The following is a 20,542-nucleotide window of genomic DNA, read 5'->3' as shown; positions in this document are numbered from 1 at the left end:
AGTATTTGATCAACAGCCGTAGAATGATCTTTCCTGAGTACCACAGAAACTCAGTAAGTGCACAGTTTTGAGTACCTTCCATATATCCATATCTGAATGCAGGGTAGTGTCCATTATCATGATAGCATGCAGCAATATAGGTCTTAAAACTACTGAAAGATCTCTCTTATAAATCACCGTGGTTTGCACTGGTGGAAATAAGCTTCTTTATTGCAGCTTCCAGAGTCATGTACTTCTGGGCACCAGACTCCACAGTGCAACTTTTAAGACTGTGACACTAAACAAGAAACTTCCCCTACACAAGTGGTCCCAGTTACACTCCAAGCCAAACTTCAGCAAGTATTCAGCAGGTAAGGATTTGCTTGCACCTGCAGTGAGGGCTCTGCAAATCTTTTCATCCCGGCATACAACTGAACCCAAAGAAGTACAATACAACTGGTCCTTCTATAGCTGAGAAAGCTTCCGAAAATAACCAGGTCCCTACAAAAAGAAAGTTAAAGATAGCGCCGCCCCTCCCAGACTCCCCCCCCCAAACAATCCTCTTCCTCTTTCCTAAAAAGCTCGACACAAAGAGGCACTCTCGGGACCTGAGAACAGCTGGCCTTTTCAAATGATAAGTTTTTAACAACCATTTTATTCAAAAAAGTGTTCTGACAATAAATTGAGATAGAGGAAAAATCCTTTAAGGGAAGAATAACTGAGGCACAGCAGGAATTCTCTAGGACTCACTTCAGCCTGAAAATACTCCCATCTGGCACTGGAACAAAACAAAATTAAAGAGAGAGAGAGAGAGAGAGAGAGAGAGTGAAGGAGAGATCTCCCTCTATAGCCAATACTCTTGGCTATAAACAAGGTGCACAGTGTAACGAATGTACTTCTAATAGGATTAGACGGCATCATTCCAAAGAGCTATCCAAAACAACCACGAAAAGGGTGGGAGGGCCAGAGGGGAAGAGCCAGAATGAAAAAGACTCATTAAATTGGAGAATATATTTCAGGAAATGTTCCCTCTATTTAAGCCAAGCCAGTAAAACATTTGACAGCCCCATCATGTTTGAAGTTTGCTGAGAGATGTGGTTATTATGGGAAATTAATCTGAGAAACATGGAAATGCAAGCAGAAAACCAGGTATTACATTTAAATAGGCCAGATTCTGATCTCAATTACTCCAGATTTATACATGCGTAACTGGTATAAAAATCCTGCTCAAAATTCAGACTCACATGGCCAGCTCAAAACAAACCTCAACCAGGAGAATCAGCAGCTTCAGCTTTGAACTTCTAAAAATTGTAACTTGTGAAGGGAGGCATTAACTAAAATTTATACTAGATTTGTAACAAAAAATTCCCCTACTCTATTACTCCACCTTAGAGAAACTGCTTACCATATGCAGTGGAAAAAAATAGTGTTCTGACATAACAGTGAGATAAAATAGGTAATAATAATAATTAACACGTCCAGGGTGCTTTTTGTTTTCGAAGTGCTTTACAAATATTAACTAGGTAATGCTTACGACGTCCCTGTGAAGCAGGGAAGTGTTGTTGCTATCTCAGTTCCACAGACATGGAATGTGAGGGAGAGACTGGTTAAGTGCCTTGTCCAAGATCATAAAGACACCGCTGGGAGTAGAACACGAGAAGTTGCTGGCTCCCAATCCTGAGGCCTATTTAATGCTGGTTTGTGTTTAACACCAAATGAGGATAGGGACAAGTGGATGAATAGTTAACTCTTGTATTTTACAAAAAGAAAAGGAGTACCTGTGGCACCTTAGAGACTAACAAATTTATTTGAGCATAAGCTTTCGTGAGCTACAGCTCACTCAGCTTATGCTCAAATAAATTGGTTAGTCTCTAAGGTGCCACAAGTACTCCTTTTCTTTTTGCGAATACAGACTAACACGGCTGCTACTCTGAAACCGGTCTTATATTTTAGAGTCACAGGACTGGTATGCACAGGAGCGGAGAAGTAGAGCTGAGCCCTTCATTGTGATAGGCAACAACTGAATTGAAGATGGCTATTGGGTCCAACAACTGAGGCGGTTTTGCCTTATTAATTTCAGCAAGAGGTCAGAGGATAGTCACAGTGAAAGGTCAAAGATGATGAAAAAAATTAGTTAAAAAAAAAAGTGTCCAGCACATTGTTTAGTAACACAACTGTCAGAATGTCACTAAACCAGCTCTTGTGCTGTGTTTGTATCTGTCCATTATCATTACTGTACGAGCTAAAGCAGAACTGACTGTTGGAAATCCATCTTAAACTCTCCACAATGGAATTAAGCTTCTCACGGAGTCTTAGCTGTTCTGGTCCTCTGGGTCATCATAGCCTAGAAATGCTGATCTCTGTGGGACCCATGTAGCACCATTAACAGGAAATTCATCCTGCACTTCAGTGGGCACTAGACTGGGATCTATTAGTCCGCTGCATGGGCCAGGATTTCACTTGGCAGCTCTCAAGAATCTTAGTGAATTTAGAACGTGATCCAGACCCCCGCCGCCCCCCCCCCCCCCCAAGTCAATAGGAGTCTTGCTTTTGACTTCAGTGAGTTTTGGATTAGGCCTCTAGTTCCTACTCCACCCCCAAAATCCATCAGGTAATATATGTAAAATAAACACAATCCTCAGGACCCTAATGGAATCTTATCAACATAGCATGTTCCAGTGGAGCATAAAGTATGTTGTACAAAAATTGGACAAAACCCAATTTAAAGCTAGATTGGAATTTATTTAAGTATTGTGCAAAATCTGGACAGGAATTGGGTTAAGACTGGATCAGTCTCAAGGCCTTTCAGGCTCAAACATTTACTGGAATAAATGGTAAATGGGTTTATTTTGGAGTCAGCCTTTGGAGAGAAGAAAGGCTTGACTGGTAGGCATTCAGAATCTTCCAAGTCCAACAGACACCCTGTGCGATTCTGAAAACAAGACTAATATTACCAAAGTGTGCGCATGAAGGCAGTGGAGAGAACAATGCTCTACTGACAGGCAGAACCTTGTAAGCTGTCGTGTCCTTGCAAAGCCCCCTGTGTGACACGGGACACGCTTTATGAGAATACAAAGGTAATTTCAATATATTAAGACGTTTTCATTTGTGTCCCTTGGCCTTTCAGATGCAATGGAATAGATACAAAAGAGCTGAAACGGAGTGTTCGTTGCACGTGGATGCAAGTTCATTAAACAAAGTATCCTGATGGTTTCTAGTCTGATCCCCAACACTGATTGAGAACGAGGCCTAGCATGTGTTTTCCTGATGAAGATTTTCGGTCAAAATCTGCCTCTTCCCCAGACAAAAAGATGCCTTTGCAACCAATACAAAAATTCTCACACAAAAAAATTAAGCCAATCAAATGATCTTTTGGGGACCAACTCACATTTTTAACATGTGGGCTTGGCAACACTGCAGCTGGTAGAGTCAGCAACCAACATATTGTCATGTTCTAATTGCTGGCTATGTGTCGATGCCTCTGGTATCAAATTACATGCAAAGCAAATTGCGGCTGTACGTTCTTACTCAACAGCCACAATAGTTTCCACTGGAGGATAATAAACCAGCAGCCATGTGGGGGGTGACTTTCATTAAAAAAGAGTACCAAAGTCTGAATTCTTTGAAAAGTTACCTTGCTAAAGATGCCTGCTGCTTTGTCCAGGTTAATGATTGGCAAAAATCACCTACAGGGGGAAAGCGAACAGCAGCAAGAGAATGTGGATAGCTGGTTGGGGCTGCCCATGAGGGCAAATCACAGCACAAAACTTTCTCCACAGCAGGTGGGATGGTCTTAGATTGATGCTCAGGGTGTTTGGTGGGTAAATCACAGCGCGCCCAGATGAGATCTCTCCCGAATATGGAGCTGGAGAAGGAACACGTGGGGATATCCTCCAACAATCCGGAAAGAGGGCAGCATAATACAGAACACTGCAATGGAAACAGTCCCACCAGTGGCCCTCTTGCATGTCAAACCACAGAATGGCAATGCAGCAGCCAACAGGGCATCAACAGCTTCCAAAAAGCTCCTCCCCATGTCGACGCTAATAGGAATGGAGTGGGAAATGGACCCAGTGCAGGGTGCAAACAACAGAGCATCATCATCAGAGCCCAGGGGAACGCAGAAAATCTGCAGTGAGCAATTGAATGGGGTGCACGGCAGCAGGCAAGGTACAGGACAAGCAGTGCACATGAAAGCTTCCCCCCCCCACCCCACATGCCTACATGACTCAATCCTGACCTGAGGTAAACACCCCTCAACGTGAGAGGTGAGCTCAGTCTCCAGGGTCCAACCATTCCTGGGACTGATGATCAAGAAGGTGGTTTCCAACAGGATCTGAATGTTTGTGTTTGAAACGTTTGCTAACAGGAATCACAAAATCCATTCTTCTCCAGGAGACAGGGAGCTAACGGTCAAGAGAAATCTGCTACAGCAAAAGGCAAAGCTTGCTCCGCAGGTTAAATCTGCAGGGGATTTCTAAATCACATGATAGGGAGGGCACGTAGTTTCTTCTCCATTTCTTTCTAACTATCTATTCCAAAAGGGAAAACCACTTTTTAAAAAGGTGCACGTCCCCCCATTTTCTGACTTAATTGAATCAGGCTTTCAATAATGTAACAGCTCTTGCTTCCAGGAATGGAACTGCAACAGGCACAGGCAAGACTAGTAAGTTGCACAACAGAAAATTAGTCTTAAATGATTTTTCCAGGACAGGAAACAAAGGAAAAATATTGCAGTCATTTACAGACAACGATCCAAATTCCCTCTGGTATTGAGCTCATTGTTCACAAAGCTTTCAGAAAAACATCATTAATACTAACCATGGGGTACACTAAATCTAGTCTTTTTATTCATTATAAATGAATCTCCAGAAAAACAAAGGGAAGAGACCTCCTTTTCTGACCATAGCATGGGAGACTGCTCAAGAATTGGTAGGTGACTTCAGCTTGAAAGCTTGAAAGCTTGTCCCAAGCTTGAAAAGCTTGTCCTAAAATTTCCCACTTTTACCTCCATCAGTGCAGAACCACCATGGGTAGACAGGGTGGGAAGGCTAGCGTTCAGAAGATGCTGGCAGCTGTCAATGTTTTAGGTGCTGTGTCATGTAGACCTGCTCTCTGCAGAGTAAGAGGAGGACACGGTGCTGAAGGCCAACAATCACTTGGAATTATGCCTACACTGGTGCTCTCATCATTGCTGCTCCTGATGTAATCAAACTGGTGACAGCAACAGCAACAAATATCAGGGAAAAGAAACTCTTGTAGACACAGGTTTCAATATATGAGGTTATCTGTACTTTAATTTATGAAGGAAAGCTGGCAGTTCAAGGCACTGGTAATGAGATCTGGACAGACCTTTTCACCTGTAGCCAGCCCCAAGAAGTCATAACCCAAAGTAGCAGCACTCTGCTGGCTGCTTGGTGGCCTCTATGAAATGAAATAGAGCCGCGGTTCTCAACCCATTTACCATTGTGGGCCACATATGCAGCACTGTGTGTGTTATGCGGGCTGCATCCACATGATATACATACTACTTGAATTGCCCTGAGGATGTCACATGTGCTGCAGCTGTGTGCTGATTGGGCCGCAAGCAGCCTGTGGGTTGTGAACCACTGAATTGGAGGAACTCAGTCCAGTTTCTAGCAGACATCGTCAAATCCAACCCCACCCTTTGGCACTAACTGGCCATATGGGTTGGCAGTCTCAGTAGGTGGGTGAAGGACCAAATCGGGCAATGAAGAGTGAACTCTCAGTCCTAGAGGCCTCCCTCCTGCCCCTGCTGCCTATGCAGTACATGTTATGTGGCTTCCATCTCTAGAGCTGTCAATCTGGTTCTAGCACTAGAAATCACTAAAACCATTTAACAGGGCTCCAAACATAGCCCTAATCAGAAGCTGCAGTTTGAAACAGCAGCACCGTGTCTTGACTAGAGTGGGCTTTTCCTTTCAGGACATTCTCAATGCAGAGATGGACCTGACGTACAAAGCCTGGGTCCGAAAGGATCCTGAAAGCTTAGACTGATCTCTTTGCACCCCATGGTAACAAGGCCCAGCATGTATGAGATAACAAGACAAAGAATATCATAATGCCACTATGTAACTCCCTGTTACGCCCACATCTTGAATATTGCATGCAGTTCTGATTGCCCCATCTTAACAGTGATATATTAAACTGGAAAAAATACCAAGAAGGGCAACAAAAATGATTAAGGACATGGAATAGCTTCGGTACGAGGCGAGATTAAAAAGACTGGGAACGTTCATCTAAGAAAAGAGACAACTATAGGGGGATGTGATAGAGGTCTATAAAATCCTGAATCCTGTCGAGAAAGTGAATACGGAAGTATTATTCAGCCCTTCACATAACACATGAACTCGGGGGCACTCACTGAAATTAATAGCCAGCAGGGTTAAAACAAATATAAGGAAGTACTTCATCACACAATGGACAGTCAACCTGCGGAACTCATTGCCAGGGGATGTTGTGAAGACCAAAAGCATAACTGGGTTTGAAAAGAAACAGATAAGTTCATGGTGGATAGGTCCATCAATGGCTATTAGCCAAGATGGTCAGAGATGCAACCCTATGCTCTGAGTGTCCCTCAATCTCCAACTGCCAGAAGCTGGGACTGGACGGCAGGGAACCAATCATTTGATAACTGCCTGTTCTGCTCATTCCCTCTGAAGCATCTGGCACTAGCCACTGTCGAAAGACAGGATACTGGGCTAGATGGACCACTGACCCAGTATTGCTGTTCTTGTGTGTTTTCTATTTGGACCTGATGTGCAAAGCTTGGGTCTGCATTCAAACTTCTTCCAAGTTCAGGAGTGCATCCATTTTTTAACTCAGTGTGACTAACCACATCTGTTTCTCTCCTCATAGTGGGTGGGGGCGAGGGGAGGGGAGGAGAGAGAGACAGACAGACAGACACACACACTGAGACTCTGCTGGAGAATTACCAGAATCCTTGCTGGTACTTAATGCTACCACTGTATGGTAGCTCGCGGCCTTGCTGGAACAGATGGATACAATCAAATCTGAAGAACCAGTAGGAAAAGGGAGGAAATGAAGGACTGCTGGTATTCTACACCTGAAAGCCTTACCTATGGCACAAATTGCAAGTGCAATAAAGAAACAACTTGGACAATATGGTCAGGGGAAAAAATGTGCAAGCTACAAAAACTCAAGATGATGTTATACTGGCCATGTGCACATGACCACCGAACCAGTGATCAGCACTGCAACTACACATATATCTGGCAAACAATGAGGATGGCTACATGATTTCCTGGGTGCAATGCCCATCTGGTCATCCTATGCTATCATAGGAGACTGCATTGTATCATCACCTCCCAGCTAGTAATGATGGTCATCTACTGAGCTCAACACTTGTGTGCCCATCACACATTTTTATTCAGTTGACCTCTGCATTTCAGCAGTGAGCGTTGTGATACTTCTGCAGCTGTTAAAATCCCCTTCTTTGTACAACAGTGGATCATCCTCTCCCTTGTTGCATAGTGAAGGGCTTCTGTATTTACTGGGCACGGGTGGTGGAACAGCTGTATACCATTTGCAACTCTAATTTCTCATGCATTTCCCCCGCTTCCTACCAAATATTCCCTGTGCACTTTTAAGGGTTAAAGGTGGATAAATAGGCCTCCCATACTTGGGCCCTTTTAAAATTACTTCTCCATGGAAGTCAAGAAGGCGGCAGACACAGAGACTATTTTATTCCTGGATCAGCAAACACAGTGAGACACAACAAGTGGCCCCATTATAACTAGAGTCTGAATGTATCCCCTCAACAGAGGGTCTCACCTATCTAAAGTGGCCCCATTACTAGAGTATCTAAGCACAGTCTTTAATGCGTTCATCCTCATGTGAGGTAGGGCAGTGCTATTATCTGAGGCACAGAGAAACCAAGTGACCTGCCCCAAGTTACACAGTGCGGGCAAGTCTACACTATGGCAGGGATCCACGCTCTGAGATCGATCTACCGGCGGTTGACTTAGCGGGTCTAGTAAAGACCTGCCAAATCGACGGCAGATTGCTCTCCAGTCGACCCCTGTACTCTACCCCCGACGAGAAGAGTAAGGTAAGTCGATGGGAGATTTTCTCCCGTCGACCCCCCGTGGTAATTCAACCTAAGGTACGTCGACTCCAGCTATGTTATTTATGTATCTGGAGTTGCGTAGCGTGGGTTGACTTACCGCAGTAGGGTAGACATAGCCAAAGTCTGTAGCAGAGCTTGGAACTGAACTTCAGTCTCCGAAGTCCCAGCCTAGAACCCCAACCATAAGCCCATCCCTCCTCTCCTACTTGCGTATTCCTGTCCCATCCCAGTGTTCTGGGAGGAAAGAGCAGCCTTCATCAACGCCAGCTCAGCAGCTACACATATGGCTGAAAAGTGGATCTTCAAAAGAACCCATTGCATTTCTAATCACATTCCAGCCAAACTTGCTTAGCTTTCAAAACTGATGTTTTTGCCTGGCTCTCCCATGACCCTCCCCCACAGCTCTGCTTGAATACCATTAAAAACTGTATCTCCCAGCAATTGCACAGTGCACATGATGAAGTCTAACCACTAGTTCGTTCCTGCACTTACCTAAGCCATGTACTTTTCCTCTGGAGATATTAGCCAGCTCTTATGCTGGTGTTTAAACACAGAGAACTCTAAGGAAGAAAGATGGAACTCCAACAACTTATTAATTATATCGTTATAGAGATCAGGGCACAAAGTGGGCCTGGGATCTCATATAACTTGGAACTTCTGGACTGGAGAATGAGGCATCAAAATTCACCAACCATAAAATGCCTTTGTTTAGCTAACAACTGTCAAACTAAACATAAGAACATGAGAATGGCCCTACTGGGTCAGACCAAAGGTCCATCTAGCCCAGTATTCTGTCTTCCGACAGTGGCCAGTGCCAGGTGCCCCAGAGGGAATGAACAGAACAGGTAATCACCAAGTGATCCATCCTTTGTCTCCCGTTCCCAGCTTCTGGCAAACAGAGGCTAGGGACATCATTTCTGCCCAACCTGGCTAATAGCCATTGATGGACCTATCCTCCATGAATTTATCTAGTTCTTTTTTGAACCCTGTTATGGTCTTGACTTTCACAACATCTTCTGGCAAGGAGTTCCACAGGTTGACTGTGCGTTGTGTGAAGAAATACTTCCTTTTGTTTGTTTTAAACCTGCTGCCTATTAATTTCATTTGGTGGTCCCTAGTTCTTGTGTTATGAGAAGTAGTAAACAACACTTCCTTATTTACTTTCTCTACACCAGTCATGATTTTATAGACCTCAAATCACATCTCCCCTTAGCCGTCTCTTTTGCAAGCTGAAAAGTCCCAGTCTTATTAATCTCTCCTCATACGGAAGCCATTCCATACCCCTAATAATTTTTGTTGCCCTTTTCTGAACTTTGCCAATTCCAATATATCTTTTTTTGAGATGGGGCGACCACATCTGCACACAGTATTCAAGATGTGGGTGTACCATGGATTTATATACAGGCAACATGATATTTTCTGTCCTATTATCTATCCCTTTCTTAATTATTCCCTGCATTCCGTTCACTTTTTTGACTGCTGCTGCACATTGAGTGGATGATTTCAGAGAACTATCCAGTGACTCCAAAATCTCTTTCTTGAGTGGTAACAGCTAATTTAGATGCCATCATTTTATATGCATAGTTGGGATTATGCTTTCATCATCAGCATTAGACTTTAATAGTTATTTCATCTTGTTCCCCTTTAAAAAAATAGCAAGGTTATTGCAATCGCACAGTGCACATGATGAAGTCTGTGCTGTGATGTTCTTCAGCACATCATCTGCCTTCCCAGGAAGCAAAACATGAAGAGCACTTAGGGCTCAATGCAAAGTCTGCTGCAGTGGGAGCTGATCCAGGCTCTTTAGGGGGAGCATTCATATTGGTAAGGGAAGCCCAAAGTCCCACCCTGGGGGAAGTTCCCATAGTTATTTAATGCCCAAAGGGGATGTTAATTTGCTTAGCTCTCAACTGAAGCTAGAGACCTGGCTTCCCCAAGCATAGTAAGCAGAGAAGGTCCCATTGCATGGTCTTCCTCGAAGAGAGGCATACTGATACTCTCGGACATGAGAAGGGGATGGCAAACCCGCAAGAGGCAACACACAGTCCATCTGGTTCTGACAACGTGCCACAGGTGGCTGCTTAAAGGCAGCCATTGATTCACTGCTTAGTGTGTGTCACTGGACAAAGAGGAAGGCACAGTCTCTGTCTCCAAGGGAAACTGACAAGATAAATAATCCTATTTAACAAACAGAAATGCCCTTGCATGTGTCATTGGTAATATCTGCCATTTAAAACTGAGACATTGGAATGAACATTTACTCTGTGTTCTTGCTGCTGGCTGATTACTTTTTACACAGCACTCCACTTGGCCAGTGAAAATGATCTGGTCAGCTTCACTTTTTGATTCCCATGTACAATACAGTCGTGTTTGGAGTTCAGCAGACAGGCATGCACACAGAGCTTATAAACACCCCACATTTTGGGTCTAAGTAATTCATCAACATCTCTTTTATTCATTAGATCTAATCCACTCATGTCCCATAAAAAAGATACCAGCCCACAATATGCTGGGGCATCTCAGCATGTCACTGTCACACACTGATGAGGCCTCATAAGTACAGGAAGGAAACTGTTTCAACATAGTTTCAACAACAGCAAAGTTCAGGTGCCCTGAAATCATGACTCCCCTACCTTAAAACCAGAGGTCTCAATGAGAAAATATGGATCAAAATTGGGGTGACCAGTTTTCAGAAACTCCTGGAAGCCATTTATAGTGCCTCTAAGCACTACTGTAGTACAGACAATTAATATTACGGCCAGTTTACTAATCATGGATTCAACTGGATTTTTTCTTGCATCTTTGACTCAAATCTACAAACATCCATGTTAGTTTGTAGCTTGTTAGTTTGTTCCTTAGCAAAACAAACAAACAAACAAACCCACCCTGCTGAAAGTCAGCATGAGACCAAGAAGGACTAAAGAACTATTTTCAACCTCCCATTCTTGGAGGAATTACAGCAGATTAAGGAAGAATGTGAAAGCCATAGAAGGGGTGTTACCGCACTAAAGACTTTAGCCATCACCACCACTACATGGTCCTATGACAAATAAGAATTATTAAACTGCTTCCCAGAAACTGAAATATCAAGTGTGCATCACATATCCTCCAAGTACAGGATTGTTTGTCTATATTTAACTGCTGCAAAAGCCTATGGATTTGGAACCGAGAAGCCTATATTAGTTTCAGTTATATTTCTAGAAATCAAATTGCCTCCTCCCTTGATCTCTGCCACCCCAAGGATTCAGGAAATAATTAGAGTTAACCCAAAATCAACCCTACAGATGTGAAAATCCCTGCACTTCCAGGCATTTGAACAGCCCAGATCTGGAATTTGAGGTGAAGCCCAGCTACCAAAGAGATTAAAATAAGGGGGCGCTCCCTCCCTTTTCTTGGCTTGGACAAGCAATGTTCCCTCTCAACTCCCTCTTTCCTTGGCTCTAGTACAAGCTCCCCCTCCTGTTTCAGCCTACGTTAACCACTAAGTAAGGGATATCAGTGTATGTGAGAAATAAGCCCCAATATTAGCAAGGCTGTGGTCTCTTTAACTAGAGATGTAGACAACTCAGCTGTTTCATTTGGCCAGAGGCTGGTGCAGAGGTCTTTTCACATGAGGTTCACACACACTGAATTTTTCTCTGAGTTTTAGGTTTGACCAAAGCCCCAAAGAGAAATTCAGCCCAAACCACAGTTCATATGGTTTTCACCCAAAACTATAAATCATCCCAAATTAGTTCAAAATACTATTCAGGCTCAAGCCTGAGCTGAATTATGGCTTGGTGGGGAAACCTGAGGTACTGTAATCTTGCACCAAGCTAGGTTTGGTAGCTTTGGGTGATGGGATTCTCTCTGAGCTTTAGTAGACTCAAAAAAACCCTGAAGACATGCGGAGACTGAATCCCCCTGAAATTGACCAAAATCAGTGAAGAGCAACATGATTCCTCTACAGAGCAAAGCCTCCTTGTTCACATGTTATTTCCCACTGTTCCCAAAATCCCTTTTCAAAATATACCCCCAGAGACAATAAAGTACAAGAACCACTGCCCAAGTCAAGAACAGTGACAGGAATATTGTCTTTTGCAAGACACTGAGTGAAGAGTTATATACTATGTATTATAATATGGGGAATTTCTGATGCTCCTGCTAACCTGAGATCCCAAAGAGCTTTACCAGCCTTTCTGTACCTGTGTGAAGCAGATGGGGACCAGAGACACACAAGTTTGGGCAGCGGAGTTTCTCTCATGTCAGTGGCAGAACCAGGAACAGAACTCGACAGTCCAGGTTCCTGGTCCTGTGCTTTAATCACATGCTCTTTACCACTATTTCCTTTTTCCATTATATCTGATCACCCAGTCAGTAGACATCTCCAGTCTAAGCAGACTGCTCCCCCAAGGAGATTCACTCACTCAGTTACTTCCTCTCTCTGCACTTTGGCATCATCATCATTCACTTGCACAGTGATGGACTGACAATATCAGGAGCACTGAATTGAACTGAAACACTGCAGAATGAATCAAGCAAGAGAATGAGGCAGATGAAAAGGGAGGAACTTCTGAAGCCAGATTTTCCGAGAGCAGCCGCTAAATTCTCCATTGCAATTTTATGGGCCCAAGTTTCTGTGAACATGAAAAATTCTCCACCGTTATAGGATGGTGTTGAAAACTGAAAAAATATTTATTGCTGTCAGTTATCGGAGCCCCTAGGTCTGTCATCTACTCTGGCTCTGCCTTGTATACTGTAACATTTTGGGGGTAGGACAGGACCTGATTTCATTTGTGTCCTGAGTGGTGCTAAGCACATTTCTACAGCACAGTAAAACATAACTGCCCTATTTCACAAATCATCAGTGTTCTCACCAACTCCAGTTCTCAAAGTCATCAGCAGGGTTTCATGTTTTCCCCAAAATGTTTCCAACCTCTTCCTTTTGGAAACACACATTTCCAGTAGGAATGCCCCAAGGATGGAATGGAGCCAACGATGAACAATGAATTAGAAGGACTGCTTCCACTGTGGAAGAATGATTTTTGTAGCAACTGCGATCAAAGTACCCAGATTCACCAGGATCCTAGTAACATAGCCTCTCTGAAGGTCTCTCTGTGGAATGGAGCTGGCATCCAACACCAGGAGAACTAGATGAGAAGAGTTTAAAGAAGAAGCTAAAGAGCAGCACATGCTCCTAGACAGATACAACCCATGTGTGTTGTGACTGCAAAACCCACCTGCTTAAAAAGGTTTGACCCCACCTGACAAACTCATTCTAGAATCCTACGGTGGCAGCTGTGCATACTGGCAGGGTGAGAGTCAGACACTGACTCATCACACAGCAGGACTGCCAAATCTAGCATATCCAACCATGGTACCTGTAGGCATGGAGCCTTGTGGCTGATGCCAACCTGTCCTGCAGGAAGGGAATGGTATTTTACAGGAATTCAACGGAATGTGCCTTGAGAGCAGGCAGGGTCCTGGAGTTCAGCTAGAATTTTAGGATACGTGGACAGCAAAAAAAGGCCCGCAACAGTGAGTCTCAGAGCCTGGGTCAGCTGATTCAGTCTGAAGGGGCTTGTGCTATGGGGCTAAAAAGAGCAGTGTAGACATTCAGGCTCCTGCTGGAGCCCAGGGTCTGAAATGTGGCGAGGGGGTAGGGCCTCAGAGGCCAGGGTTCAGCCCAAGCCCGAACAGCTACACTGTTATTTTTAGCCCCATACCGCAGGCCCAAGTCAGCTGACCCACACTCGGAGACTCGCTGCCGTGGGGTCTTTCTGCTGTGCAGACGTCCCCTTTGAAGCTTTAGGATTGTACCTGTCCCCCTCAGGGGCCAGTGTGCTTGCTCAACAGCAGCATGTGCCCTTTGGAGTAGCTGCCCCACTGACAAAGTCAGACAGGACTTAGAGCCAACCATGCCTCAGTAATAATTAACTCTGCTGTCTGACCCTATCCTTACAGAACTGTCTAAGGCAGCAATAACCCCTGGTGATGGCAGATTGCTTATGTAAAGGTACAGCCTTTAAAAAGTGATGACCTGCACAGACTTCATCGCCCTTTGACTAAGCCCGGGGATAACAGGTTAACTGTAATCTAAAAGCTCTGTATAAACTTTGTTCAGCTGGACATGGTTTAGCTTGGCACTTATGTCTGAGTATTGCCATTCACCCTCCTCTCCATGGGAGTCCTCCATCTCCCAATTTGAGCTCGGAGATGCTCCTATGGTTGCTTTTTGTTTGCATGCCAAATGGATGGCAGGATTGCCCTTCTTTGCTGCAAATAATTGTTCCCGGGCAACTCCATGGGTTAATGCATTAAACTCTAGTTAATCCCAGTGTTACATTCTAGGCTCACCACCAGCCTTGGAGAACGACCTCCCCCCCGCCCCCCACTGCTAACGAAGAGGCAAGAGGGGGCAGTGTTGAGCTACATGAGTACCCTCTCTGCAGCAACTGAATCCGCTGTCTCTCAGCAGTCCCAGCCCAGGCTAGCCTATATAGATCGAGCACTAGCCGTGGAAACTGAATAGCAAAGCCATTGGCTGGCTTGAAAAGATCGAGTTCTGACTGCATGTGAGCAAGGACAGCTGTGAGACAGACAAGCAGGAAGCACTGAACAACTGGGGAATTCTGGAACAAGTTCCACTATTTTACAGCTCCTTCCTTAGCACCATTTAGCTCTTAAAAAAGTAGGTGTTATTGAGCAACGAAATAGCAAGACCCCTTAGATTGCCTCTTCAATACAGGGAGGAGAGGTGACCCGGAAAAACAGGAATGATGGTGCGTAGAAACAACAGGGCAACACCCGATCTGTCTTCAGTCCTGGCCACATCTTTTAACTGTTCTCCAGCATCTGATATTTTGTTGTTTCTTTAAACAAAAGTAAACAGCCATGTCCAAAGTGCAATTGTGTAGAACTGATTGCCCACATATTCCTGTTTACCTACATTGTTTAGCAATTTCAAGCTGGATGTACTATCCTATCCCTCTTCAGTTGTTGTCCTGAAGTGTGGTGTAGTGTTGCTGTGCACTGTTTAAGCGGTTAGCGTTCCTCCCCAAAGGTGGCTGCATTTCAATGAAATGACACTGCAAAGCTTAGTTAAGGTTTGCAAGACATTTTGAAATCCTCAGATGAAATATGCTAATAAAATAAATAATAATAATAAATAATAATAATAATGCTTAATTCCCCCCTTCCATAACCCACTTACTAAGAAAGTACCATTGGGCCCCAAAAGCTATTGCAGTGGGGCAGAGCTACATATTTGCAAAAACAAAGGGAAGATGGTAGGAAGGGCAGGACAGGGATAGTGGGACAAGAGACAGAGAGATAGAAAGAGCGAGGTGGAGGCGGAATTAATCTTTAAAAAGCAGCTTGATATCTTTATTGGTTTTGGAACTGAATCTCCCAGCCTTGGTGGTTTCTGGCTGACCCCACCTAGAACACATGACAAACCCTGCAAGAAGACAGTCTGGTGTAGTAGTTAAAGCCTAGGACCAGGCCATAATCTCAGCTCAGCCACTGATTCACAGTGTGAACTTGGATAAGACCTTTAACCTCCTAATGGCTCAGTTTTCCCATCTGTAAAATGGGACAAAATTATAGCTACTCCCGTTGTGAAGCACTTTGATACCTTCAGATGTAAAGCACAGGGAATAATCCTTCCTATTGATTTTTACATTGTGCCTTTCCTCCCATTCTAGGACCTGCATTTACACACAGTAGATGTAAACCCGGAAAACAGCAGAACTTACTTTCCCCCTTCCATTTACTGAATGAGGGCTCACCTCAATCAGCCACTTCGCATTTCTCTGGATGCATAATAATCTCTTTTCCTTTGTGACAGTCTGCCAGAAAAGCAAAGTCATGGCTTCCTTCCAGAAGCACGTCAGGGAAAATCAAAGATGTGTTTCTCAGGCCAATGAGAAAAATGGAGCCTTGTTACTTCTAGGTCAATGGTTCAAATCCAGTGCAGGTCAGTAGTGACACTACAGATGTCTGGTGGCCAATGTGAAATGAACCAACAGCCTCTGCGTAGTTCTTAACAGACAACTGTCCCCATCACAGAATCCAGCAGCACAACAGACACTTGGCCTTAGCTGGTGGTGCTAACTAGGCCAGATAGAGGCCAGAGTGCAAACTGATACACTTTTCCAAATTGGAAGAGACAGGAGAGTTCACTCCCTGCCAAACTATTGCTATTAAGAGAGAGAACAGACCCTTCATCTAGGTCCCACATTCTTTTGCACCACAGCTATTGTAGTTCTCGTCAACTCAAATTAATCTAAGAGGGACACAAAACCCAAACAACCTGCCTCTCTATCGCACAGTGGAATGCATGCTGAACAGGATAGGGAAAGGTGGCTCTTCTGGTCTAGGGCACTGAAGAGCGAGCCCTTGGTTTTCATTAAACTCTCCTCACACTCATAAATTATGCCTGTCATATGCCAACAATAAATTTTGAGGTGGGAGAGGGAGAGAAAAACCCTTCTCCCACAGGGAGGGGAGAAAAATCAGACAGAACAGAAGAAAGGAATCACATCTAGGTCAGAGTCTTCTGAAGACAATTCTTCCAAGGCTCAGATACTGGCCAATCCTCCCTTTCACAGAGACATATAATGGGACCCTTGGAAGGTGAAAGCCTTCCTTCAGATCATGGCCTTATCTAATCTAGGAAGGTTTTGCTGGTATTGCTACACCAGCAAATCCCCTTAGGAAAGCAGAGTCACATAGGTATAAAAGTGCTTATGCTGGTATAGATTATTCTGGTTCCCCTGACTGACAAGTGCTATACTGGAATAAGCACAGTTAATTACAGATCATTACTTCTACAACAAGGTGTTTATCAACATAGCTCTTTCAATTAAAAACAAATCACCTCTCCTAACCGACACAGCTATGCCAGTGAAATGTTTAAGTGTAGACTAGGAACATGTAGTTCACCCAGTTGATTGTCAACCTGGCAGCTTGCTGGCCCAGACCAGACCCATATATTTTTATTGTGTTTCCAGAGTCATGAATGCAGCAATGCCCTGAGAAGATCTTCTCCTAGTTTCTAATCAGGGCTCTGGAGTAGCTAAAGCAGAGATCCCCCCTAATAATCCATTGAAAAATTTTCCACGAGATCCATAATGCAATGGGACAGGAGTTTTAGTTAGAGGTCAGTACCGAGTGGATGGGTGTGAAACCAGAATGCACTGGTGGAATTAAAGTGACCTGGACCATAAATGCCTTGAATAGGATTGGTCAGAAAATGAGATATTAGCTTTCAGTCTGCATCAGAATGAGAACTAGGCCTCTGGAAGTTTTTTGCATAAAAACAGTCACTCCAGAATAGCCAATAGCTCAGTGTTTAGGGTGTTCACTTGGCATGTGGGAGACCCTGGTTCAAGTCTCTTTTCAGCCTGATTCAGAAACAAGGGCTTGAACCTGGATCTCCCAAATCCAGGTGAAGAGGGGCTATTGGCTATTCTGGACTGGATCTCTTATTTGGATGAGGAATTCCATCCTGGTCCCGAGAAACCTTCCTGTCAAACTAATCATTATTGGGGAAAGTTTGGGTTTCAACAAAATCAACATTTTCTGTTAAAAATATTTAGTCAAAAAATTCCTGACCAGCTCTAGCTTGAGGCCACTGAGAATGGACAATCACAAAGAGAAAACAGGATTATCAAACTCTGCAGGGCAGACTCCGGATTGATGCACAAACACTCCTTGTTTCAAGAGTTGCCTATTTCAGAGGAATAGGACCATGCAGGATGTGTCTTGGTAACTGGTAATTACAAACTAGCCTTTTCAAGTTAAAATAGCCTCATGCATGCTGATCGTCCACCCTAGTCTTGAACAAAAGCTCTTTGGAAACTTGGCATCCACGGCAACCCCAACTGCATCCAAGTGCATCCACTCTCCTAACATCAGCCAACCCGTCACCAAACATGTGCAATGATGCATCAAGCAGACCAACCATTTTGATGGTGGTAGAACAAAGAGTGCACTGGCTCATCTCAAGAGAGGTCAGGACAACAACAAAAAAATTGCAGAATTTTCCTCTCTTAATGTAACTCAGGTTTATTCCAAATCATTCCACGGACTATTTCTCTCTCTTTCAAATAACTAATATTTTAAGAAATATTTAAAAAAAAAAAAAAGTTACCCAAAACAGAACGAATAAGCTAATACGAAGACTACAGTAATGTGCTACTGAAGTATTTGGCTAAGGAGACAAATGCTGTGTGACCAGGGTAAAAAATGTCACACTTCTGTAATAATCTACCTGGTCTGGCTTTTCAAAAAATTATTATAGCATGCAATCCAAAACAATGTGATTCTCAACTTTTCTATTTTCCTCTCACTAGAGCACTCTTCTCAGCAGCACTGAAGGCAAGAAAAAGAAATAGAGGGATATGTTTATTTTGTGCTAATCTCCAATACATGCACTGTTGAAAAAAGCACTTCAAAAAGCCTCTGATGAATGACGTGCAGGTAGGAGGTGCCTCACTAGCTTCGGGAGAAGCTGCCTTCCAGCTCGTCTAACAGAGCAGCCACCTGTGGACCCAGCCCCGGTAATGTGTACATTAGGATGCCGATAAAATGGGGTCGTTTTTGTGCTCATGAGTTAGATCTGCTCTAGTAGCTAGCTCCTAATAGCAACTTGACCCTTCCCAAAATGAGAAAACCAAGGAATTAATGTATGATGTTGAGATGGCTTAAAAATAAACCACCTTCCATCTCCAAATTGTATTATTGTTGGGTAGAGAGTAAAAGAAGAACAGGTCTCTTAGGTCTATTAAGCATATTGGCCAAATATTGCATGACCTGACTTGACATTTCATCACCAACAAGTTGCGATTCCTCTCCAAGGGGAGGAGCACGTGGAAGGATCAGGTATAGGAAGAGGAGAGAAACCATTAATGGAAACACCAAAAGAGATCCTGTGCCAATCCAAACTTGCATACAGAAGAGCTGCAGCTCTGGACAGTTGGACTGCACAGAGAGAAATGCCTCTCCTCCATCTCAAGAGGCTCTCTTAAGACAGTTAAGTCAGAGCCTAAGAAAACAGCAAGTGTCCACAGGACAGTAGGAAGAGATTAGAGACGTGATTTCAATGGAAAGCACAATTAAAACAAAATATCACTCCTTCCTGCCACCATTGAAACAAGCCCTTCCCTGTACCCTCCCATGACTGCTTCTTTCTTACACAATGTGAATGTCTCTGAATTTCTGTGGTAATCAACCCCTTTACTGGCATTCAGCATTTCCTGGAACTGCCAGGAGGATGTATCAATATTCCACTGACAAACTTGGAGAGCGTGGGGTGAGAAGGGTTGTTCAGAGGCAGCTCTTTCTAGGACATGGTGCAGCCAAACTGATGGAGCTGCATGGGGAAGCTGGAATTGTCTGTACTGTGTGGATTCTGTAGAAGGAGATGCGGAGACTGTCAATCTAAATTCGGTTTGACAACAGTGCAGCTTCACTGGCCCTGAAACAAGAAAAGCCCTTATGCATTTTTTTCCTTAATGATGTCAAACAGATTTTGTTCGGGAGTTGATCTGCCTGCTTAGATACACACCCCATGACAAGCACTTCATCAGCATAATTTTGACCAATCAGTTTTGCACTTCGAGAACGGTCTGGGAAGCTAAAGAGTCCAGCAGATTCATAGCAGTTTCCAGCAGTTCTCTGAAGCTGAACAGGTACACTGGTGTATGACTGAGTGGGCAAAGAAACCAAAATCTAACTTTTTCCATGCAGAGTAAGCAGATCACTAAGCAAGAGTCTGTACCTGGTTGCAAAGGGCATAGCATCAAGCAGTGGGAAGGGGACATCAGTACTGCAGAAGACAGATGGGGGACAACATTAGCAGTCTAGCTGGCAAACAACGTTCTTCTGCACTGCCAGAAAACACTTTACCCTCCTGGTGTCCTGTAGCTCTGCAAGAAGGGAACATGTTTTAAAGTTACTTGTACTTCAAGCCTCAAATAGTAAATGTGAGCTTCACTAATCCTCTCCAAACCTAATTTTCTCTCTTTCCTAGAGGACCAGCAGATTAGCTCCTGTTGCTGAACTATTAATATTCACCTAGCTAACAACCCAGTATCTGCCAGGCTGGAGCCCAGATTGCTCAGCTGAGCAAATGTGCCAGAGCATCACTCGCTTGGGGAGGAGGAGGAGCTGGGAGACTCTTTAGATCCAGTTGAAAACATCTGTATTCTTCCAGCGACAGAGAAGCTTTTGTTTCTGAGATGGGAGGAAGAGGACAGAAGCATCTCTGTTGCAAATTATTGTATTTATTATACTCATCATCATCCTTTCACTGTTCCCTTGTTCTCACCAGCTCCTGCCCATTTGTTTGTTGTATCCACTTATTATCTTGTGCAAAGACCGTAAAATCCTTGGGGCAGAAAATGTCTTTACTTTTATCATGCATGTATAGCACCCAGCTCAACAGTCTTGATCCCCAATAAGAGCGTG

The 20,542-nt window shown here is 43.9% G+C and overlaps 1 protein-coding gene across 1 annotated transcript in view; it reads right to left on the bottom strand.

The window, feature by feature from the left end:
- SLC16A2 (solute carrier family 16 member 2) overlaps window positions 1-20,542 on the bottom strand; it is an 84,258-nt gene that overhangs the window by 20,311 nt on the left and 43,405 nt on the right. The window contains exon 2 of the mRNA XM_077826673.1: window positions 19,854-19,901. Within this exon, the coding sequence (XP_077682799.1) occupies window positions 19,854-19,901 (48 nt within the window). The remainder of the gene's footprint in view (window positions 1-19,853; window positions 19,902-20,542) is intronic.

The sequence above is a fragment of the Eretmochelys imbricata genome, chromosome 9 (genome assembly GCF_965152235.1).
Source record: "Eretmochelys imbricata isolate rEreImb1 chromosome 9, rEreImb1.hap1, whole genome shotgun sequence".
NCBI lineage: Eukaryota > Metazoa > Chordata > Testudines > Cheloniidae > Eretmochelys > Eretmochelys imbricata.
The sequence above is the reverse complement of the archived record's forward strand: the minus strand, read 5'-3'. Positions and strand labels throughout refer to the sequence as shown.